Source organism: Rhea americana, unplaced genomic scaffold (genome assembly GCF_003343005.1).
Source record: "Rhea americana isolate MKP2758 unplaced genomic scaffold, rheAme1 scaffold_136, whole genome shotgun sequence".
NCBI lineage: Eukaryota > Metazoa > Chordata > Aves > Rheiformes > Rheidae > Rhea > Rhea americana.
In genome coordinates, this window is record NW_028185439.1 from 1,424,560 (window position 1) to 1,443,292 (window position 18,733).

The following is an 18,733-nucleotide window of genomic DNA, read 5'->3' on the forward strand; positions in this document are numbered from 1 at the left end:
AATTTATAGCTACAGCCGTATCCACAGCTCCTTGTTACACACATGGTAACTCCGTGAAGGAGACCTCTAAGAAGCACACACTGCCAGGCACTGTAATGCCAGCTGGAGGCATGAGGTCTTCAACACAACTGTGTAGGCCCTTATACAGATCAATATATGGCATATATGGTAGTACAGATTAATGTATTCATCCGGACAAGAGAGACTATCCCCAAAAAAGCAATTTTTGCTGGTGCCATCTACATCTGCTCAAAGAGAGTCCCCGAGCTCACCCGCAGCACTGCACCAGTACGCCCATTCCAGCCTGATCTGAGAGCGGAGAGCGTGGATCAGCAGCTGAAGGTGCATTTAACTACAAAGACTCACTTTTAAATCTAACAAAAAGCCTATCAAGAAAGACCCACATGGTACAAACTTCCCAGCAACTCAGAGAGAACAATAAAAGACACAAAAACAATATATTCAACCCACAGAGCCTTGCAGCAGAATTTGAAGCTGCCAAACTCAGGCTATGACAGATGGCCAAGGGAGCAAACTTGGAAAGCAAAGGCCTTCAAGGAAGATGGCAGTGGCCAGTAATTGGCATGGTTRTCAGTCCTGGGGGTCTGTCTCTTGAGCAAGGTCTGGCTTCTGAGTTCACGTGTGCACCCGTGTGCATATGTGTGACTTTGTGTGTGGCTGGCAGTCCGCTCCCCTGAAGGGAAATATTAATAGTCTCAGAACAGCTCAGTACTATGCAGCTCTGCCAGAATAGCTATGCTGGGCGAGAGCACWAAGGGCTAAAATTCCTGAATTTCATAGCCAGCAGAAATCCCTTGTGTAGAAATAATTGTACCAGCAAAACTCCATTTCCACTGGCTCTTTTTACTCCTTTGTGTATTTTATATACCAGTACAAAGTACCATGATCACTACATCCAATCTAAGGCACTCTGMTGGCAAAGGATACCTTGAATCTCTATGAGAAATATGCTCCAGGTGTAAACACAGTAGGGTGGCAGTGAATGTGTTATGATGAAGGCATCTTAATTTTTAAGAAGAATAGTGGGCAGAAATTCAATGTGCAAGTGATAAGATATTGCTCTCTCAGCTGACAAAACGAAGCACCAAGTGGGCAGTTTGCTTGCTATTAATGCAAACCAGCCCACCCTTCATTTAGCAAACATTACTGACGAAGAGGCTGAAAACACATCACAGTAACAAAATTCAGTTCTCATCCAGAGTAATAGTATGTTCAGGTTATACAGAGTTCCTCCTCCCTCCCATTGATCGTAAGCCTTGTCCTCGTCTGTTTATTACRGCAGCCAGCCAACCTTCCATGATTTCCCCATGTCAAGAAGTTATTACACCAAACCTATCTCTCTCTCTTCCTTACCAGTCTGAAGAATACTTCATTCACCTTGACTGGTCCTTTTATACATCTGACATGTAGCTAAAAACAAACTCTACTGATAGAAATTGGTTTACAAGGTTTATGAAGCTGGCTAACTGCAAAACTTCAGTTTTGTCTCTGTTTCTCTCTCAAGACAAGTGGTGTATCCTACTTAGAGAGGTGTCCTTCGCACTTCTCACAAGGAAAACATAACTGGTATCTGCTGGTATGTAGTCTACTATTATCTAACACAAAGCTTCACGTTTGCTGACCTCAAAAAATCCTCAAGAAGGCAAAAGAAATCTCTGGAAATTTTTATAACCGAGGAAGATAGCAAATCTATGACACCAGGCAACTCTTCTAGTATAGCCTGTAAGCTCTCATCAGCAGTAATCCAGTTCATGATTCTGTGCATCATAAACACTTATTTTTACCAGCCCAGATTCGTTTGGGATGAGATGGATTAACTTCTGATGGCACAGCTCAATGACTGACAGTAATCTCTTTGCAAGTCCCTTAGTCTTTTTTTAAAAAAGAAGCGCTGCCGCATAGGCACCACTGCTTGGCTCATCACATTCAGGCTCTGTGTGCAGCAGATTTAATTCCTCTGTATAGAATAGTTGATATATTTATCCTGGCACTTGACTTTTTCCTCAGGAGGCACCACCAGAGTTGTGGCTGCTTTAAAAACCAGAGCTAATTCTATATATACAGAAGGAAAAAGCCTAGGTTGGCAGGATTTACTCTATCCCGGACTCTTATCATCTGTGCTTGCTCTCTCTCTTCTAGGTTGGTAACAGAGGTCCCAAGAAGACCTTGCCGCTTATTCTTAAGGTGGTTAGGCAAAAAAGGGGGGTTAGGAAGAGGGCAGCAGAAACTATAGCAGCGATTTTAGTGAATGCATCTTATGTTAGTCATTAAAATATCAGTTCAGTTGCTTAAACACAGTTAGCTTGTATCATTTTGAGATCACCTATCGCGTCTGAGACACGCATAGAAAAGGACAGGCACCTATGCAGACCTTCGTGGACTTGGTCAGTCAAAAAATTTCAAATGACATAAAATACTTTTGTCTTGGCAAATAAATTAAATTATCAATGGTTTTGGGAGGCAACAATCTCATTATGCCGTAACTGGCAAGCAATTCATGCTTGTATAATAGTTATTCTAGGTCACCGGGCAAAACTGTATGCGATAATATGATCCAAGTGTATTTTTTTTAGCTATCAACACTCATTGATGAGGGGTTTGGTTTTGATTTTTATTTCAATTACAATAGAATTAAAAAGAATCATAACTGCTACAATACATATTCCTTATATCTAGGATATTTATCCTGTGCTCATCACTATACTATGAGATCCTTCAATGTCCATGATACAAAACCTTTTCTCTCCCTCAGAATTCATTTTAGATTAAGCCATTAGATCTCTCAAAGTTGCAGTTTAATGTAGGGACTTTAGGTCATCTCAGAAGTTACCCTTTTCCAAGAACAGTTTTAATCTTGCATAGTACTTGAATATACTTCTTATAATTATGTTTCAAGTGTTACTGCAGCTATATTTCACATTTTACGTATGTAAGAAAATGCTATATTATTTTAATACTGATGGTAGAATAAAAATCTATTCAAAATTCACCTTTCTGGAAGCACAATCAAATATCCAAGAACACTATTAGACTTGCTCAGCATAAAGTTTCAAAGTGCTAATGGGTTTTAAATTGATGTCATAATGCTGCAATTTAAATACATGATGTGCATTAATTTTTCCAGAACTCTTTGTAGAGTAGGAGTGGTATGAAAGAGGGAATAAGGTTACATTTTTTTTATATCTTTTTCTTTTTATCTGCTTGCCCGTTCTTGATACACRAGAAGAATCAACATATCAGTTTAGGGCAAAGGGGTTGTGAAGTTTACTCGAACAATAACAGTTTTCAATTAGGCAGCTGTTGTAGTATTATATCAAAGTAACACTTATYGTGAAAAAATATCAAAATAAGATAAAAATAAAAACGGTACCTTCACAAAAATAGGCAGATGATATTTCTTAAAGATAGATTTCATGGGAACTATCACCAAAACCTATAGATACAAAACAGGCAGCCACAGCCTCTCTGAGATCTCAGGGAGTCCTCTCAGATGTGGGTGTTGGAAGGGCAGAAGAGATCCCATCGTGGAAGGGATCCTCATGTACTGAGGAGAGGGAAGGGGAGGGGAGGGACTGGAAGCAAATATTCTAGGTGAAGAACCATCTATTTCGGAAATGTCTTGTCAAAAAACTAAAATGAGTTAACAGGCCAGTATAGTGAAACACYTAACATCTATTTATACTTCAAATATAGTATGTTTACTGTACATAAAGTCAGTTTTTCCAAAGCTGTTGCTATAGCTACAAATCAAGGAAACCATAGCAACAACACTGTATTGTGCACAGCCTTAATTAGACATTAAGTTATGTCTCTCTTCGCAGCTGATACTAAATACTCCCATACAATCTAGTTTTAGTAATTTGAAAACATTTCCAGACTTTTTTGTGATAAAAAATTCCATAGTATTATACTGACAAGTCAAATACACAACACACTTACAATATGCCTTTASTGCATTATTTTGATCACACCCCAAAATATACATGTCACTGGATTCTACTTGAGATAAATACAAATGTTTGTATCTCCATATTTCCTGAATTTCTTTAATACAAATTATTGAACCCTTCAGCCTTARCTACCAAGTAACTGATTTTCCAACACCTCTTAAGGTTTCCAAGTCCCATCCCATTCAGATTTACCCAAAGGAAAGAATTCTTTCTATCTTCAGGAGAAAGGGCTGGTTTTCCTTTTTTCTTCAGWAAGTAAGCATGTAAGGGAGGGAATGGGAAAGGAAGAGAAGCAGTTCAYCTAGATTTCCTAGCTTACCTGCCATGTCAGATGACTGACTGGGTTAGTGCCAAATAACTCTGCTTTCTTAGCCTTATATATATATACACACACATGTATGTATGTATGTATACACGCTATTTTAGTAATGTATTAAGAAGTTGGGACTAGAAGGCCTCCGAGATGCTGTAGGCAGCCAGGCTCCTCTGCCTCAGAAATGAGCCTGAAGGAAATAGAAAAAGGAGAATAGAGAATGGTGAAGAAAGGACAAAGATGTTGGAAGTGGCTGATGAACAGAATATGACTGGACAGCAGGAGAGATCCYGGACCCAGTGGTGTGACAGCCTTCCGCGGAGATCCTGCAAGACCATGAGTGTATTCAAAAGATGTGTACCTATTCTCTCAATAAAAGGGAAAGCTGCAACTCACGTATTTAAAAACTTTCTCTCCTTTCTTCTGYTCCATCTTATAATTTTCTGATAATTCACTATGGTATTATTTTATCACTTTCTGGATCTTGCCCATTGATGAGATGATAGGTCTTCCATTTTGCAAAAGTAAGTATGTGTAAGAAACATAAGCCAGGAAACATGAGCTTTTCACATAGGTAGCACARTAAAACTTCCCTCACAAAGGGAATAGTTAAATCCAAATATAGTGCATTCTCTATAATCAAGGCAAGTTCACTTTCTTTGTTATCATTTTAATTAGAACATATGAAAGTAATCTGCAAATACAAGGGGAAAAAATTAAAGTTACTAAGTTTAAAGAGTACTTCATGACCTAAGCAAAATTGAGACAAATATCTTGCTAATCAATATTGGCCACCAACTTTCAGGGCATTTATTTCCATTTACTGTTAGAACTTCCAAGCATGTTATCAAATTCAGGAATGAATTAAGACTCCCGCAAGCTACATCTAACCTCTGATGAAGGCAACAGCRAATACCAATGGATTAGCATCTCCTCTCTAGCTATCAGTTAGGCTGACAGTGATCCAGTGACCGCGGCATCACCACCTCATTCCAACCCCCTGCCTGGCGCAGTGGCAATCACGTAACCCAGCGGCATGCAGAACTGCCCTTCCTTCTTCAGTGGGTCCCCGGCCCTTTCATATTTAATATATTCTGGATGGAGCCTTAGCCCCTGTGAGTTCAACAGCAGAGCTCCCGTTCATTTCACTGGGGCGGGATTCACATCCTGACTCAGCTTTCTTTTCTCGTCCTTGTCCTTTATTTGCTCTGTAGATGAACTACTCTGGCCTGCAGCATACTCAGTGCTGCATCTTACATGGACAAAAATTACAAGATACAGAGACTTAAAAGAACTAACCCCCTAAAAACTACAATTCTTTCTYGTTTCTGATGTTCATTTTCAATACTCTAAGAGTAAAACAATAAATAAGTTGTTCAATACATTCACAGGGCTGGCTACCATGAAGTAGTAAAATACTTCCATTCACTATAAAAGTTGCATTTGAATGCATTCCATATATAAATAATWGTTATTTTATAAAGAAAAATAATACTAGTACATGGAACTTAATATTTCTCATGACTGACAGTGTTACAACTAATCAGGAATAACTGTTAGAAAAAAAGTTTTTGGAAAAAAGCTTTTTTAAGAAAAGCTTCTTCTACGCACACAGAATCTCAGATAAACTAGCTCTTACATAGGTATCCTAGGCAAAATTAAAAATTTTTAGGACTTCTATCAGAAAGACACACAACAAAATCTCCTTTTGCATTTGAGGGGCTGAAGGCCCAAAACTAATTTGAAAAGTTCTCTCGCTTGTATAAATGTTAATCTTCACTGTAACCAAGCATTATTTTGAGGCTAGCCCACTGTTCTATCTACTGCAGACATTGCAGAAATTAAAAGAATTCAATSGTCATTTAAATGGTCGCATACTTTTAAAAGATACCTTACTCAGAAAYATTGCTTGCTTTAGCTTTTCCACTGGGCATTTACTTAGGATTAGAGAGAGAAAAATAGGTCTGCTGGTCTTTTTTGYTGCACTGTTTTGATACAAAGTCTTACCTCTTGCGTTTTCACATTTATATATCCATAGTGAGTTCTCACAGGCTGCCTTTGACCGTTAGAGAAGGGCATCCACTTGACACTGGTTTGTCCAAAGCAGTTTAGGATCAAAGGGAAGTTAACTTCATTTGTGAGACGAACGATAATCAGACAGAGGAAGGCTGCAAGGAAACTCACAGCAACAACGGACTTTCTCTGTAATGAAAAGAAGGGGGGGGGGAAAGACTTGTTTTTAATGAAAAACAGGTAATTTCTATTGTAGGATGAGGGAAAAGCTTTAGAAAGCTTCATGTRTAATTACAAGTCACCCTGTTGCTGGAGCACAATGAGATAGGGATTGAACACTGTTTTCACTAAATCTGCATTTCAGATGGTTTTTTTTCTAGAACTAGTTGGAAATGAATCAGTTCTGCTTAAAAAAATCAACATTTTTTCTTACTAAGTTTCAAAAAAATCTACCAGTTTTAAATTTTATTTGAATTTGGAATGAATGGGGTTTTTAATGCAAATAGCCACACCAAAGTCTCCATGAAAAATCACCAGTGCTTGGGACACACGACAAATAAGAAAATACAAATGATACTTGTATCTCTACCACACCAAGTTTATTGTGAAGAAAAAGATTAGTAAATGTTTTACTTATTTTAAGTTAATCTTAAATCATTCCCTTGCAACAGAATATAAGACTCTACCCTTAAATATCTGAGAATAATGGTTGGCAAACTCAACGCACTATTCTGCTTTTTTTTCGCAGGTTCACAGATTTACAAAGTGAGGCATTATTAYCTTGAGCGTTAAGCCACTGTTAATAATGTCACTGACCCAAAGTCTGTATCTAATTAACCTTTGCTTTCCACCTCTAACCTATCCAGTTGGTTGGACTGGTTAATGCAATCATGAAAACATATCAACTTTTTCCCTGTGTGACTCCTTAGTCTGCAGGAGAATAATTTGCAGGAAAATACAATGTTCCCCTCATTTTTAGCAATTTCTGAAATACTGCATTCAATTACTTCTAGACAAATTACTTGGGGACAAAGCATGCCATGTTAGATGGCATATATAAAGATTCTACATGAAATACCCTAATCAAAGGTCATTTTTTGCCATTTTCCTGAGGGGATGTGCCAATGGTTACTTACAGGTGTTTTTAATAGTACTTTAATTACAACCTAGTTTTACCTAATTCGCCACGGTTTAATCACCCTAATGAACATAATTCTATCATTCTGAACAGTAATATAAATAGAAAATAAGTACATAGTAACTCTGAGTAATGCTGAGCAGAAGAAACAATGATATTTACACAGCAAACATACCACAAAAGATATGGACAAAGCTTTACTGAACATAAACCACACCGATGGCCTAGGTACAGGACTAGCACTGCTGTGCTTGYGTTCTGCAGATTTCTGCATGCAGAAAACAGAGAGCATCACAGCAGACACACAGGAAATCTGAAGGGATATTCCTATACACAGGAGCTGACAATATACTGTGTTTTTATGGTGGGTCAGTCTCATGGTTCTAGCCGTTTTGATGCATGAMAAGGCTACAGGTTTATAAGAAAAAAAGAAGCAAAAGACCATGATGGAAAATTTGGGTGCACGAGATCACTAGGAGGAGAAATGGAACACGGAGACCAAGAGCAGCAGGATCTGCCAACGTGATTCAGTGAGGAGGAATCTTAATTAATAGCAGTGTAATGTAAAATTAAAACCAGTAAAGCTTCAGAGGGCAGCATAACAGCCTTCAGGATTCATGGAAGCCCCTGCACTTTGCATCAACTGCATTATAACAAATTTACATTATATTGCAATAAACTGGCTGGGGAGCACTTCTGTGTCACTTCTCTTTGTACCAGATGGAGTCAGAAATGTTCAGCTATATATCAAGGCCTTGTAAGTGTTAAGAGCAGCCAAGATGTGCAGCATAAGTGATAATTATACAGCAATGAGAAGGAGAATGGATTAGTCACATTATCTATTGTACATCAGAATAAAAATATTGTAAATATTCAAAGAGAAAACGAGAGTCTTGTTCTGCTACACATGCATGCTTCAGTTAAAATGTCCACAGTTGGTACCAGCGATACTGCACTGTACGATGCCACTATCAGATTTCCACAGATTCTACCTTCCTGGCTTGCTGAATATCCTTGCTTAATTTTGTGCAGATCTGTTCTGAACTKGAAAATGTTGCAATCATCTCTGCGTGCTTCTCCTGAGGAGCTGTTTGAAAAGGTCCTGCCCCACAAAGAATTCCGACTGTGTAGCTAGAACTCCTGGCCTTCCTAACATGCCAGCTGCATCCTTTATATTCCTTCTCTTTAAATACAAAGGAAAAGGTCTGTTTGTAGCCTTCTTTTGTTTAGTAATGTAATAAAATGCTGTTTGAAAAAGAAAATGGAAAGATTTCTATACGTGTGCGTTGTTTTCCCATAAAGAACCTGTACTAGCTGAAGAACAGTGCAATGAGAGAAAGGATTTTTTTTCAGCTGAAAGGAATGAAGGCATCTGTTACAATTGTTCAGAAGAAAAAAAAATCAAAATAGCCATATGCAAACGTCTACTTAACTTGCACAAAGGAAGTYTGTGCTAATGATTCAGTTCCATTGCAGATTTTACTAAAGGCATGAGATTCAACAGTGTTTGTTCTCTCAGGGAAGACTACGACAAATCRGAGTTTCACTGGCTTTATAAATTTCAGTGTGAAAATAATCATAAAAAAAAAAAACCCACACAATGCAACTGCATGTTGCAATTTTAGCCTTCTAAAGAATCAAGCAAAGCAGTCTGCTGAATGGTCAATCTGAAAGGGCATCTTTAAAAAGAATCTGCTATCCTTAAAGTTGCTCCCTCCTTCACCTGCTCAGGAAAAAAAGAGTACTAGTGCTATTTGTCAATAAGYATTTCTTCTAAAATCGCTCTTTCTGCAGAGAAATGGATTTTGTTATATTTCCTCTGATAAAACTTTAGCACTGTTTAGCACTGGAGGTGTCAGGAATTGTAAATGACATCAGGACATGACAAAAAGTACGGAGCTGTATTGGAGATGAACACCAGACTCCAACTTGTCTCAAACCTTGTCTGTATCAACCTTTTTAAACACTCATAAAGCCTACCATTTGGGAGAGAAGAATCAGTATTCATTAGCAACTTAGCACAGAGACAAATCTTATTCCTTTTTAATTTTAAGTTCTCATGAACGCAAAGAGTCTTTTAACAAAAGAAACTTTCCTCTAACATGAAAACTCTCCATATATATAAATCTTAATCTATACACTTTTACAGCAAACTCAATATACATGTTTTGATACAGCTGACATTTTAATTAAAAATATATATTCAGTTACGAACATTTTTGACACATATTCAATGAGGAGTAGACAATAATATGTATTTTTAAACAGATTCATAGCTGGAAGACTTGCAAGGTGTAYTAGCTTTCAACAGATTTTATTTCATTTACTACCGTACTAGACTAATCTAGCTGACAGTTCCAGGAAGAAAATTACCAAACTTATAAAAACAAGGTCTTATACYAGAAGAGTGATGGGGTTTCTTATTTGTTAATAACATTAAACCAAAGTAGGTAGTCATTCAAGGTAAAAAAAGTCAGATGTTAGTGGACACAGTTTAGATCAGAATACATGCAGTGCAACACCTGTGGGCCTGTTGGGCAGAAAACACACACTAGTTCTAAACAATTTATTCTCAAATCCTTTTATTCAATTTCCACAATAATATAATTCCAGTTTCAGTTTTGGTTATTTCTGAGACATCAGGCTCATTCTGTCTAGTATGCATTTCAAAATCAATAAGCAGCAGACATCACAGGATTCACACCTTTAAGGTTTGAATTTATATTTATGCTGCTGAAATAAGAAATGAAATAAAAACAGGACTGTCATTCTACTATTGCTGGTTAGGATTTCATGGAAAATTTTGTGGAAATAAATCATCAACAGTAATACTTTTACAGATGTATATGTATCTGACTTTGGCAGCATATTTCCTAATACTATTTATAACCTTCATATCATCTGTTTTTGGCTAATTACCAGTTGCCAGGATGATTCATTAGCTTTAGTTTGGCATGAACCCAGCAATCCGAGTGAGTTTAAGTAATTTTTCTTTCATAATCTCTCAAGAAGCATGGACAAGACATGACCATTTTTATCGTTTAACAACGTGTRATAGAATAGCAAGACACAAACGTCTTTGTTTCACGTACGCTTGCCTCATGGAAAAGAAAAAAGGAAATATTTTCAGTATAAGAAGAAAATTTCACAAGTTTTAAATTTTACTGAGGCATATAGTAAGCATCTTTATTACGCTTTGCAGTCCAACAGCAATACTATGCCACTTTTAATATATTATACGGCAGAGACTGTCAAAACACTTTACAAGCAGTAATAAATCCTCGTCCTAGCAATATTAACAGTAAAAACCCATTTTACAGACACATAAACTGAGACTGAAAGCAACTTTCCTCAGATAACAAAGCAAATCCATGGAATCTACTCCCAAACTTTTACTCTAGAACAATATTGCTTCTCAGGAATCTTATTTCTATTATTTCTGCCAGCATCAGTACCTGGTAAGTGCCAAAACCGAAGATGAYATTATGGAAGATAACTCCACGGACCCCTTGGAACTCGTGAAGTTCCATGCCCCAAACCGTAACTGAAAAAAAACATTTTTTCAGCAACTGATTTTTGTGGCGCTAGATTTTTTTTGTTATATACACAGATGCACGATACCACTGTGTTTGGAAGGACAAATGAAAAGTAAAGAGTGATATGAGGGGTTTAATCTCTTAGATGATAAGATATTCTGTGATACTCTATTWCTTTCTCAGTATCTACCTTTATGAGTATACTGAAGAACTCGATCACTTTTTTAATACCTCTGCACATTATACCGCATTTATTATACATACTGACGCAGGTTTTCAGGCTTTTTGTTCAAGTATAATACCAATTGAACACAATAATGGTTACACTTYGTGCATCTGTTTCGTGTTGTAGACCAGTATATGTAAAAACCAGTTTTATTTAATTTTCTCTTTTATAGTCTGGAGCATCACCTTCAACTGCTGCTTTCTGTTAAGGCAACACGAAATGAAACTCTTCCAGCCCCCCAGCTCAGCAGACCTCGCAGCCTTCTGTGGCGCTGGAACAAAGACACCTTCCAGCGACTCCTCTTGGCCTGAACCTCTCTACCAGGGCTGCTGCTGGGACACCGAGGCAGGGGTCCTAAAACTCTTCAGACACAGAGCAAAGTAACTACACAGCAAAGATCGTTTTAGAAGCAGAAATGTGTCAAACAACGTGTGCATGAAGTCGGCAGCTTTACTTTTTTCTCCTCTGGAAGCGAAAGTTAACCTAAATATGTTCAAAGGCTCCACAGGAGAGGGCTGGCAATGTTTTCTCTCTCARCGTAAGAGAATAAAGCAGGTAGGGGATTATTATCAGCAGTCAGATCTGGTTCGGGTTCAGAAACTAGTAAGATTAAGATTAAAGCAAGATTTGATTTTTTTTTTTTTTTTCAAGGGAAGGGCATCTTTGCTAACCTGGAATGTAACCGGCCAGGAAGCAGAGGAGTAAGAACAAAGACCAGTGAAATAGTTCAAGACAAAAAATGCAGTGTACATATAAAGTACATATGGTATTAAGAAAGAAACATATGAGTTACAGTCTTCTGTATGGCCTGGAAAGTATTTCTTCTAAGAATGCACTTTAAATCCGAATTGTGTTCGTAGTTTATGACGCTTTGAGGAAGTATGAATAGCAGATCCAGTACTTCCTGCATTCCTCATCTATAAGTGCTTTAGTCTTTTTTTATATCTAATACAATCAAAGATCTCTCAAGAACACAGTCCTTTTCATTGTACATCTTCTGTTGTTTTCATCTGTTGAAAATTTATGCCGTAATTCAGTTTTCACCATGATATTCCCAATCTGATCCCATATGAATGGTGCTACAACAGCTCGTCACAATKTTTTTCACAGCAAAATAAAACATACTCAAACATCTCTTTCATTAAGAGCAAAAGATCTGCAGATAATACTGGAGATCAGGCTTACCGAGGTAAGTCAAGTGAGAACTCCCATACCACTCTGAAGACATATCGTTTGACCTGAGCTCTCTTAAGCAAACAAGAACGTGAATCAGCAGATAAAATACTGCCTGCACAGCAGACGTAACAGCAGCAGCAGTCTGTAGTAAAAGCCTTCATTGCTTACACATAGCAGGATTGTTGGTACTGACATTTAGACTCRGGTAACTGTGTAACTTTGCTACAGGTAGTATTCCCAATAGAAATAGCACAGGTATTTGGGTAAAGTTATGAAATTATGTAAGGTGAAGAACTTGAAAACTTCAAGGATACTGTAGAAGCATTTCGCAGCTCTCCCTCTAGCTATCATGCATAACAAGTCACCACATCTGAAAAGCCCCAACGATTCCGAGCACTTTAAATTGCAAAACGTTGCTAGATTTCAAGAATTAATCTTCATCACTATTCCTCCTCTCTGTTAACTCAAAGCCTGATAAGAAAGGACACTTTTTTTCTAAAGATCTTCTTAACTCTTAGACTGGTATCAAGCCTTCTGGCATTTTGAGTTCTTCATATCCTGCGGCCATTCTTTCTCCGCTCCTTTCCTGCTCACCTGAAGCTGGATTTGGGCTCTCTGCAACAGACTGCTGCTGGCCCTGTATTCCCTATGTAACAGCCTTTCGTCCCCAAAAGGCATAAACACATCATTAGTACAACTCAGATTTTCTATGGCCGCAAAGTCACAGTAACACAAACGCAATCTGACCTCCTGAGCAAGGCACTGCTTCTGTCAGTCTGCTATTTCATTTTACACTGTAACTGAAAGCTGTCCAGTAGCTTAAAAAATCTAGCCTACTAAAATGCCAGTGGCAGAGAAGTACATAATTGAGATAAGTTTGTTGATTTTTCATTCTATAAGATCAGCTAAGGATATTTAATCTAAAATTGCTGTTATTGATTTGTCATTGTCCTCCACAACTGCGGTGAACTTGATCAGTAGCTGTAGATAGATGTTATATAAATACTAACAAAGTCTCTGCATGATAAGGTAGTATTAAAAAAGGAAAAAAAAAAAAAAGCCTCTACAGTACATTTCTCAAATGGTGACTTTTCACTCTGGATTATTGCCCAACTCTTCTCACCAACAGCCTGGCAAGCTTTCAGGCRCACGCACACAGGCTGACGTACGCCTCCCTGTAATAGAACTACTGGTACTAGAGCTTGTGATCTTCCAACCTGGCAGTTGGTTGCTACTACTTATTGAAGTACCACCTCTTGGTAACTATTTTTCACCCGCTGGGAAAAAGTACAAAGTAGAAAACAATCCATATCTGGTATTAACTCTTACCCTGCCAGATCTGCCTCATCTAGACGATATTTCTGTATACGTACAGAAATACATCGAGATTCATGCTAGGCAACGTTGTAAGAACGAACGACCAGCATTACAAGCACTCTGCCAGACGCACTATACTTGCCAGTATTTTCATGTGAAACTTTTCCAAAAGTTGATTCTCTCACCAGAGCTAGCCCTAAAGATATAAAAACCAGAAGAAAATCAAGAAAAAAATCCTCGTAGATACATCAAGAAAGACTGTTAGGGAAAAAAAAAACAAAAGAACAAAAAAAAAAAAACAGACCAGTCTGCAGATCTCTATGTAAGAAAAAAAAGATGCAGTTACTAAAAGCCTATTGCATTTCTTCATTGTTTTACATGAAATATCGGAAATACTCAAATTCTTATTATAAAAATTTACTGCAAAGGGAATATGATAGCTTACAAGTCAAACCAAGAGAAATTCTGGTTCTGTCCCTAGCAGTAACATCTTCAATGTATTTGGTACACAGTAGCTGGAATGAATGTTAATCACATGCCTACATGCTTAGCACCCACTACAGTGTGATGTAACCTCCTGAAGTACTAACTTTGAGAYAAGAAAAMAAATCAAACAAACAAAATTAAATATACGACAGCAGCCCAGAAGCAGAATAAATGAGAGTAAATAAAATGCTGCAGCAACCTCATATTCTTAGGTTGCACATCTGTGAAGAAAATGCCTTTTGGCATTCGCCTGCAGCTCACTTCTACCTGTGGAGGAAGGTTTAGCTATGGAGCAGAAACTGCATAACCAGAAATTCACACAAGCAAAATGTAATTGCCTACCACCATCTGGACAAGCACAAACTTCCTGTATTCAGTTACGTTGTGTAGTCCCTCACTGCCACGCTGGACTGGAAACTAACAATAAAAATGGGCCACATGCCTCAGTTTCCTTCTAAAGGCCAGTTAACAGCAGAAGAAATAAGAGATCTTGCTCAGCCTGTTGCTTGGCAGGACCCTTGCTGTGGGCCTTCACGCCAGCTTCATCCCACACTGCCCTTTGGGAGGTCTGTACTTCTGGAAACTTGCTCTCTCTGCCACGGTGCACCTGCAATTCAAAAGCACGAAAAGAAAAACAGTAGCAGGTGGTCATGGTTCAGTTYAGTTCGTTTCAGGCACCCTCGGACAGACAGCGCGCCTCAACGCAACGCCGATGAACGGCTTGCTCCAGGGGTGGGGACGCAGGCTCGCCTGTCAGTTACACACGGAGAAGAGGCCCGCGGGCTCCTCCAGGATCTGCCACAACAGTGGGCTCTGCTCCAAAACGGAAGAACATACAAGCACTGAACATCAGGTCGGAGGCCTCATTCAAAACCACCACACTCAGAGAAGGTATGAATTCAGAGGATCAAGGTGAGTTAGGCGGAAACTATTCTGCAGGGGAGAGACCGATCTTCGGCCAGTCTGCAGGAGGATTTTTGTTCCTTGGTTTGGATCGGCTCATTTCGTTTGCTCGCGTTCGACCAAGAGCGCCTGTGCAGCCGGGCTGTAGCCACGTTGTCCTCAGCTGGCAGGAGGTGAGAGCAGCTTCCATGGACTGCCTTTTACAGAAAATAAGTAAACCAGAGCTTTAAATAGTTTTGGCAAGGGCTCTTCCCTTCAGCAGACACACGCGTGTATCTGTCCTCTTTGGATAAAACCTTTTCTAGTCTTCCTCTTCCATATGCAGCCCCAGTTGCCATGTATGCCACCAGAAAAGTAAAAGGTGTCATTCAGTGACTCCATGCATGATGTTTTTCTGATACACGGAGCAACTATTCAATAGGTACGATCATTTATAGCCAATAGCAAGACCTAATAAGACCCATTACTTTATAATGGGAATTTTAYTTTTTCTGCTGTATGCCTGTGAACATAGTATTTTTAATGAGGAAAAGACTCCCCTGCTGAATTCTTTTCTTTATGCTGTCTCCCATCTTGAAAGCTTAGAAACAGGAACTACTGAAGTAAAACAAATGAAATAAAAGGATTGATAAAGAAGTTTGAAACCAGGATAGTAGTGTCACCTCTGAAGAGATCTTCAAAGCTAAGATTTAGATATAAAAGTTAAGCTACTTCTGTGGCATACAATCTTTCAGGGCAACAAGCTTTTTAGAAAATGGGGGCATGAGAAKGACTTTGCTAGGAGAGAGGAATTATTGGTCATATTATTTGATAAGTTTATTTTCCAGCGCAGAGGCAACATGCCATCTGTTGGATTTACACCGGATTCATTTCTAGGGTAGGTTTGGGGTAGATTTTTTTTTTTTTTTTTTTTTTTTTTGGACTAAGATACGCATTAGGCATTCAGTATAGTCWACATTAACAGTCTTCTATTATTTTCACAGCAGTACTGCACCGAACTTTCAATCTATGATGCAGATCAACTGTGTTAAACACTGTATGCGCATATAGGCAGACCCAGGAAGCTTACGATATAAGTGAAAAATAGTAGGCAGGCCCAGATTTTAAATCTCATTTACAGACAGGCTGCACTGAGCAAGGCAGTGTCTGTTCAGCACTGACACAGATGGGCCAGCGGCCCATACATTTTTTGGCAGAGGTTTTCCTTTCAAGTACCGGCATGGTCTGACCCTACTTAACTCACTGCAGCCGATACAGTCACAGGAGAATGTTGCAAACCAGCGGGAACTTGAACAAAATTTCTTGCCTGTTGAGTACAATTGTATTTGTACTACTTGTAAGAATCTGTTCATTATTCATCTTTGGAGAACATGAACGAGAGGTTATCAGACACTGCCACAAGGGAGACTATCCAGATAGTGAAGAATATGCAGCATTATAGTTACGGAACATAGCGACTGCTCAGATACCGCTCAAAAAGTTGATGACTTATGCCTCAGTTGACTAGGGGGCTCCTTAAATCAGGGCACTGAAACTCAATAAAAGCACTGATCAAGACAGTGGACTCAATTTAATTATGAGCTATATTGATCATATCTTCACGTTATTAAAAGAAGTGTTCACAAAGCACCGGCATTGCAGGAAGGCCTGGTGGGACACTACAGAACAGACTCCTTGTCTGTTCTGAAAACTAGTAACAAATCCACAGTGGACAACCTTTGCCTTTTGTGCTGTCCTTTCACTTCTAGGAATTTAGAAATAAGAAAATCATCTTACGTGACCTGTTTTTTTTTTTTTTTTTTTTTTTTTTATCAGCAGGAAGCAAAATGCAATTTTTCATTTACAATAAAATCCATGACCTGAGATGTATTTTGTGAATACATATATTGACTGGTGTGCTTGTAGTGGAATAGCACCCAAAAGCCACAATCAGGAGCCAATCTCCATTGTGCTGAAAGCTATAAATACTTTGGATTCATTATTTCTGCAGAGCATCTCAATAGGAGTAGAGGAATCATAAAAATTGATAGTTTTCCAAAAGAAATTCTTCCAARCAGTGAAGTTTAATCTCTCACTGATCTGTTATCCTGATAGAATAGTACAGAGACAGTAACATATATATCCTACCCAAATACACATTCCATCATCACATCATACTCCTCTCATGCTGGGTGAACTAACCGAATTGAACTTGACCTTCAAAGCCCTTGGAATGCAACAAAATATCTCTGTTTTCTGACATTTATGCGTGGCTTTTCTGCATGGCTGCTTTTATTGCCTAGAAAATAATGGTGAAAACTGCATGTACAAGCCTACTATAAACACTGACAAATCACATGAAAGGAAGACAGATTTATTCAGTGTAGATTACTCCAGAGCTAATCTAATCAAATTCAAGATTTACATTTTTAAAGCAGATCAAAAAATTCATAGAGTTAGCTTTTTGATGCAATAGATATGTATTACAGTTTTATTTTAATCTGCAAGTATAATTGAACTGATTTGGACTATCTGTGCATTTATTTTTGTTTAAAAAGGCTTCATATAAAAACACCTCCCTGAACTTGCACATACACAATGAAAACCCTATGGAAAATTCATACAGAAGACTATCGATCTAATGTCTGTATGTCTGTGTCTAATAAAGCTTAGATTAAAAAATACATTTGTCAGGAATCCATTTAAAAACTGGAAGTGCTGGATGCAAAAAGGCAAACACATCCCTTCTCTGACTTTCTTAAATTCAAAAGAAACCACACGTAGCCTGTGTACCATAGGTGACCCTGAACATCTTGCTGACAATCTCCATCCATTTTGAYGGAAGAAATGATAAAAATGTGCATCTAGCTCAGTTTTCCATCCTACAGTCCATGAAATACAGAGGGAAGGAATGCAAGATTCATCCTAACTTATTTCATCTCCAGGTTTATTCATTGTAATGTTATATAATGTGACATTCACACATTACTGGAGACGTTAAAGGAACAAAATGCACATCACTAATCAGCAGATCATTTTTCATTTGGTTTTAGATGCCAAAATTAATGATGCCCTTCCTTTTTCATTAATCCTTTTTTTGTTTTCTTTCATTATATCAGAAACAGAAWACACGAGAAATCAGAATATATCTTTCCAATATCATTGCTTTTGCACATATAATCAACCCAACAGAGCTAGAAAATACATTTAATTAGTTTAAATCCTAGATCTCTTAGGATCCCAAYAAGTTTTTTTGGCTAGAAAATCCAACTTCAGAGGTTAACATTTCAAGACATTAAATACTGATATTTTTGATTTGGTATTCTTGGTCATTCAACATTCACCACAAACTTTTCGTTTTTGTGAAAAGTCTTTTTCCTTTTCTGACAGACAAGTTACAAAAATGGTTCTTGAAAATAGCCTCTCAATCTACTTTTAAGTCTTTAGACACTACTTCAAARATGCTTTGAAGGGGCCATCCTGAACTCACGTTACTTTAGAAATATCTCGAGGAAACGTGATGTGCAGAGGCTGTTCCCTGAACATGAATCTACCACAGTCGTAACATGAGAACATCCTCTCTGCTTTTAAGTGGGGTTAAGAGGAATTTTCACCCTAAATGAGTTAGCCTCTCAAATATCATCTGAGATTGCACCAAGAGATGTCATATGATGT

The 18,733-nt window shown here is 38.1% G+C and overlaps 1 protein-coding gene across 1 annotated transcript in view; it reads right to left on the reverse strand.

The window, feature by feature from the left end:
* Positions 1-18,733, reverse strand: part of ST6GALNAC3 (ST6 N-acetylgalactosaminide alpha-2,6-sialyltransferase 3) — a 214,212-nt gene that overhangs the window by 111,415 nt on the left and 84,064 nt on the right. Inside the window, exon 2 of the mRNA XM_085298186.1 lies at positions 6,292-6,486. Coding sequence (XP_085154312.1) covers positions 6,292-6,486 — 195 coding nt within the window. The remainder of the gene's footprint in view (positions 1-6,291; positions 6,487-18,733) is intronic.